Raw genomic sequence first — 6,246 nt, forward strand, 5'->3', positions numbered from 1 at the left:
TCAGAAGTTGTCAACTGTCACATAATGCCTAAAACTAAAGAATTTTGTAAAGCCACAAAGGCAGCCATCTTGGTACTGCCAGAAATTGGAGAGACAGGTAGCAAAAAAACTGAAGATCTCCAAGACAGCTGTTCATTACACCAAGAAAAAACAAGACGAACAACATACTACCAAACTGCTAGCTAGTTGCAGCAGGAAACATCTTTCTAGCCCACGAGATGACCATGCACTCAGAAGATGGTGGAGAGCATGTCAAGACTTATGGCTGCAGAATCCTCAAAAACAATGGTTATGCAATCAAGTACTAACTCCTGTGTGTATCATGTGACTAAAACAGACAGAAAAGAAAACATGGAATGCCTAAAAGCACTGTTTTTGGCAGTACAGTGCCGTAACTATTGATGTTAGAACTTAAGTGATTTTGGTTATTATCAAGAAAACCATGGAAAACGGCTGGATACCAGCTCTTAAACTCTTATGAGCTATTTTGTTGTTATCATTGTATTTGTCCAAATAAATGTACCTTTAGTTGTACCAGGCATTGAAATGAACAAGAAATTGAAGCAAACCAGGGTGGTCTAATCATTTTTCCTTGACTGTATATATTTTTTTTACATGTAAGAATACAAGACAGTTGAAGGATTGAATGTATACAAGAACAATGTCATGAATTCTGTTTGCAACTTAAAATAGGAGCTTACTATGATGGCACTTTACTATACATGTGTGTAATAAAGAAATACTTTCCTTAAAAGAAAAAAGACTAGCACAAAATAGTTTGGTTCTAATAAGAAAACTGTGTTCAGTTGGCATCTATTAATTTAATGACTTAATTCCAATTATTCATTAGTATAGCCAAGAAGCCGTCTGATTGTGCACAACAGGTTTGCTGAGCAAACAAAAATGACAAATTGATCTACAAGCAAACAGTTTTACAAAAAGGTTGTATAAATGTGCCTTGTGATAAGTTAAATAAATAACATTTGTTTTCCCAGTAATTAGTACCAAATTACATAAAGAACCTATTCACTTTTCATAAATATTGATGTCGTAATTGATTGGATTTTGATGTTGAAAACAGGCTGAGTGCTGCTGTGTGAGAAGTGCTCAAGTGTAACAAGTGAGATCAAAGGAGACTGGGTGGAGGCGGATAGCGTTGGCTGGTTCAGAGCCAACTTGGGTGGAGTTACTTGCCTGTATTGCATCCACATGTTGCACAAAAAAAAAAAAAAAAACCTGAAATTTAATGTCGCAACATAACACCCGGCTGGATTCTGAGTTTCTGTAGAGTGTAATTGTCAAGTGTTTCTTTAACCACCAGCGGTGAAGGCAGAATCCACATCCGTCTGTCTGTAAAATGACTACTTTACAAGGAAAAAGTAACAAACAAATAATATTAAATAAAAGTCGATACATCCATCCATTTTCTATACACCGCTTAATCCTCATTAGGGTCGCGGGGGAGCTGGAGCCTATCCCAGCCGACTTAGGGCGAAGGCAGGGGACACCCTGGACAGATCACCAGTCTATCACAGGGCTACACTTAGAGACAGACAACCAAGCACACTCACATTCACACCTATGGACAATTTAGAATCACCAATTAACCTCAACATGTTTTTGGACTGTGTGGGAGGAAGCCAGAGAACCTGGAGAGAACCCACGCTGCACGGGGAGAACATGCAAAGTCCATGCAGAAAGATTCCGGTGCCCCCACCGGGACGCGAACCGGCAACCTTCTTGCTGCGAGGCAACAGTGCTACCAACTGCACCACCTTGCAGCCCAAAGTCGATACATTTTTGTATTATTATTAATAAATAATAGGGATGTATTATTTCTGATAATTAATTTAAAAAATAACAATTTACAATCTTATGGTGAAGCCAGTTTGAACTGTTTTGTTCAGTAGTTTCATTTACAACAATGCATCATATTTTAACAACACATCATATGTATTATGTAAAATCTGTTTGAGCTTCTTGAGTAACAAGCAGTCTGGCTGTCAGAATAAGGTGTCGTGTGTACAAGGATAAAAAATTGAAATAACTAGTAGTACTACTAGTAGTAGTAATTAACTACATAAGGTAAGTCCAGGTTGCACTAAAGTACGGCAACATGTATCAGTGATGGATAGTAAGGTTGCTACAGTTAGTTACAAGCATGGTTGTAAATGTTTTCCAAACTAAATAGCTTTTTAGTAGAGAAAAGCTTTTATTATTGTATGGTATCCCTTGTAAATTAAGCATCTAACAACATCTATGCAAGTCACACTTTCCCAAGCATTTCTGAAAAAGTCAATTTATTCTCAATGAAATATTTACCTTGTTAAATAGTGTTCTCAGTGAAGAAAAGACTGATGCTCAAGAGCTTCATAGTAGATAGAGTCAATAAAAAAGTGTTTGCAACAATGTCTGCAACTGTCTTTCATTAATTATCCAGAGTCGAGTCTTTCACATGAAGTTAGGAATGTTGTTGGGTGGCTTGTCACAGGGTGGGACAGACACACAAGTTTGAACAGTTGTCTCACTGCAGAGTCTCACTCATTTCCTCGTTACACTCCATCACAGCAGATATGGATTCAAATGTCTTGTTTGTGTGTGTTTTGTGTGTGGTCGTGTTCCCTGCCATATGGGGTAAGTTTTGTTTTGGTATTTATTTAAACAAGTTTATTATCTCTCATACTTCTTTGGTCATGTGGAAACTGTAAGAAAATGAAACCAAACCTGCCACAGTGCACTGTAAAAAAAAAAAAAAAAAGTATACTATCCTTACTGACATTGTATAGTGTTTGTCATTACAATTTCTTATCAGCTTATGTTATACTGCTTTTTACTACAACCGTGACCATGTTTTACGTCTTACAGCCGAATACTGCAGCAGCTACAAGGACAAGTATGGTGTCTCTCATGGGGCACAGCAGTGTAGCATGGCATACTGCTGTGGAGACTGCACTTACAAATTCTGCTGCAGGGACCAGTCACAACGCCTAAGTCAAAGCCAACAGGAACGCTGTTCCACAAGGTGCTTCGTTCTACGTGATACAAAGATTTTGAAAAATGCTGCAGTATATAAAACTTTAGAAAATGTACACTTTTAAAGAATGTTAAAAATAATTAGACCTTGTAAAATTGCTACTTTCTCTTTCTGATTTACAGGCCCGGTGGCGATAAAACCAACCGCACAGGTGTACTTTTGGGAAGTATACTTGGGTCTGTTTTTCCCATCATCCTCTGTGTGGGCCTCATCATCTGCTGTGTGGCCCCCTGCTGCTTGTGCTACAAGAAATGTCGCAAAGGGGGCAGCCGAGGGCATTCAAGTAGGCCACGAGTTCAGCTACAGCTTATCTCATGCAGAAAAATACACACTCAAATTTTAGAATGTACTCTGAATATGCAGTGGTGTATAATGTCAGCAGTTACAGTTTAAGAAGATCCTTTACAATTTTAGATGTACTCACTTTCGTTACAAACTTATATTGATGCCACCCTCATGTCTGCATGCTAGCTGAAGCTTCAGCCAGGAATCTGCTAACTTAGCTCAGTATAAAGACTGGAAACAGGTGGAAACAGCTAGCCTTGCTGTGTTTGAAGGTAGAATCCACCTGACAGCACCTGTGAACTCCATAAATTATCAAGCTGTATCTTGTTTGAATTGAATTTCAGTCCTTATAACCACAAACTGCTGTGTTACTAGTGTTTGCTTCATTGGAGTTTCCCTAGCAACTGGTCCAGACCAGAACACTGTCCAACATGTAAATACTTGTAAAACAGCTATTTGTCATTTATACACTTTGGTTTTGGTCACATTAAACATGTGAGACACATATGTAGGTATATGAATTTCTCAAATTGGTGAACTTTCTCTTTAAACAAAGTGATTGCATTTGTTTCAATATAAAGTGTTCTTCCTGCATCAGTGGATGATTTATTTATTTATTTATTTTTAACAATTTGCTTCTACCAGCAAAGACATTAACATTTCAATAAATTATTTTTTCAAACAAAACTAAATATATTAATTTAACTTTGATAAACTTCTTCACAGTTGTCCAACCACCCATGCATCCACAATCTCCATCTGGATATCAGCCAGGCTACCCAGGCTATCACCCGGGGCCAGGATATGGAGGCATGCCAATGCCCCCAGCACCACCATACATGGCGAATAGTAAGTCGTTTCATGACATTTTAAAATTCCGCAATTTTGTTACTCCATTACTTTAAGACCAACTGAAAAAGGTATCTAGGATACACAAACGATACATCTGTAGATGATTTATATGTTTAAACTTTCAAATCTGATAAAAAGACCAACAGTAGCAAGCATTAACAGTAAATAACATGGTTTTAAGATTGTCACATCAGCCATAGGTTTCCCTAAAAGTGGTTTTGAGTTCAGTGTGATTGCTCTGTTTTTTTGTTTTTTTTGTTTTAATACTTACTCCACCTTAAAATATAAATAAATAAATGGGCAGAGAGGTTGAGCATGACTGGAGCTGGGGCAGGCCATGCAAACTTTTTTGGGCCATATACTGTCCTATATGATGACACCCACCCATCACTTACCTTTAATTATGCAAAAACTATGGCCCTAAAATAATCTAAATGGTTGAGTTATATAAAAATCCACCCCCTGTGGAGTTGTCATCAATAGGAAAATTGGCTGTAGAGACCAAAACAGTTTTTTATATCAAGCTGTACATATTATTATTTCTGCTGTGAACTTGGGCTTTTTGTCAGATTTCTTTATTGACGTTAATGGGGATGGACTTGCTTTTGGAGCCAGCCTCAAGTGGCCATTCAAGGAACTGCAGTTATGGCACTTGAGCATTACTTTCATTTCTCAGCCCCAGAAGTTCATCCCGGTACCAAATAATGCCACTTTAGTTGGCCTCTGTCCAAAATCCATTGGCTTGTTGAATGGGAGGACGTTTTTTGGGTGCCCCTTGTTCTAGGCATAAACATCCCATTCATCTTTCCCTAAGAACAACAATACTTGAAACTCTCTAGTCTATACAAAATATTAACAACTGTTTAGAAACAACCAAACCTTTGATTCTTTGGTAAGAACTCCAAAGACATAAACAAAAACAAACAAACAACTTCTTCTACGATTCTCCAGTTGCATTCCAGCCAGAATCACCAACACATTAAATTAAAGCTTACATCATATTTATTTTATTTTCTTTGTTATACAGTACAATGAAAAACTAAGTGATCCGCTACACAAAAATTACAGACAGAGTCGAGAAAAATGCGTATCTTGTAGCCTTACATACTAAACAATTTCAATGTCATTATAGAGCCACAATTTCTGCATTGTAGATTTTAATAAATCTTATATTTACTTTGCTGCTGTCCTAAATACTTGAACATTGGTTGTGTAAATAATTCCAAAATAATTAATTGCTATCAGAGTAATGTTTGCGAAAAACAAAAACAAACAACAACAAAAAATAAAATAAAAATCAGGGCCCAGCTGTAAAAAGAAACACTTTGCACTTTAAAAATTGTAGAATTCTATATATTTGACATGTCTTTAAAGATTTATTTCTTCAATAGCAATGAGTGGGGACAGGTCAAGAGACAGACGGCATAGCTCCAGGTCTTTCCAAGTATTTGTCGGCCTCCTTTGATAGTTACTGTACCAGGCCAAGTAATAAATTAACAATAGTGTGAAAAACAGCACGATTTATATATATATATTTAAAAAATCTGTTGTTTGTCTTTTCAGACGGTCCAGGTTATCCTGCTCCGTTCAATCCAGGAATGCCGATGTATCCGCTCCATCCTGCTGGCCAGGTTTATGCAGAACCGCCACAATCAGAAGAGCATGTGCAGCCACCTTACAACCCCTCGTATGAGCCAAACTCCTAAACGGCATCGTTAACTTGACTTCTTATTAGATTGAACTCTATGTTTTAAGCCACAGATCAAAATTCTTGTGGAAATATGAAATGCATGTGGATTGCATTGTGTTGATATTCTGGGAAGTTTTCAAGATGTCACATTAGAGCTGTATAAACCTTGGGAAATCTTTTATGGATGAACTGTTCTGAGTCATAACTTCATTAATGACTAGTTGTTTAGTGCATCCAATTTACAAATTGCAACACTTGTAAAGAGAAATTACACTGTTGAGTGTTGAAAAAAAGTTTCAAGGACCATTAAAATTCAAAAAACAATTAGACGAAACTATAAATATCTAAAGCAGTTAAGGCAACATCCATCCATCCATTGTCTATA

The 6,246-nt window shown here is 37.1% G+C and overlaps 1 protein-coding gene across 1 annotated transcript; it reads left to right on the forward strand.

Moving 5' to 3' along the window:
* Window positions 1–2,507: 2,507 nt before the first annotated feature.
* Window positions 2,508–6,185, forward strand: LOC103357508 (protein shisa-5-like). The gene is made up of 5 exons (XM_008282093.1): window positions 2,508–2,634; window positions 2,866–3,022; window positions 3,157–3,317; window positions 4,046–4,168; window positions 5,735–6,185. Exons 1-5 carry the CDS (start codon window positions 2,574–2,576, stop codon window positions 5,875–5,877), a joined length of 645 nt encoding a protein of 214 aa, XP_008280315.1. The 5' UTR covers window positions 2,508–2,573; the 3' UTR covers window positions 5,878–6,185.
* The last annotated feature ends 61 nt before the right edge of the window (window positions 6,186–6,246 follow it).

Source organism: Stegastes partitus, unplaced genomic scaffold, assembly GCF_000690725.1.
Source record: "Stegastes partitus isolate 25-593 unplaced genomic scaffold, Stegastes_partitus-1.0.2 Scaffold257, whole genome shotgun sequence".
Taxonomy (NCBI): Eukaryota; Metazoa; Chordata; class Actinopteri; family Pomacentridae; genus Stegastes; species Stegastes partitus.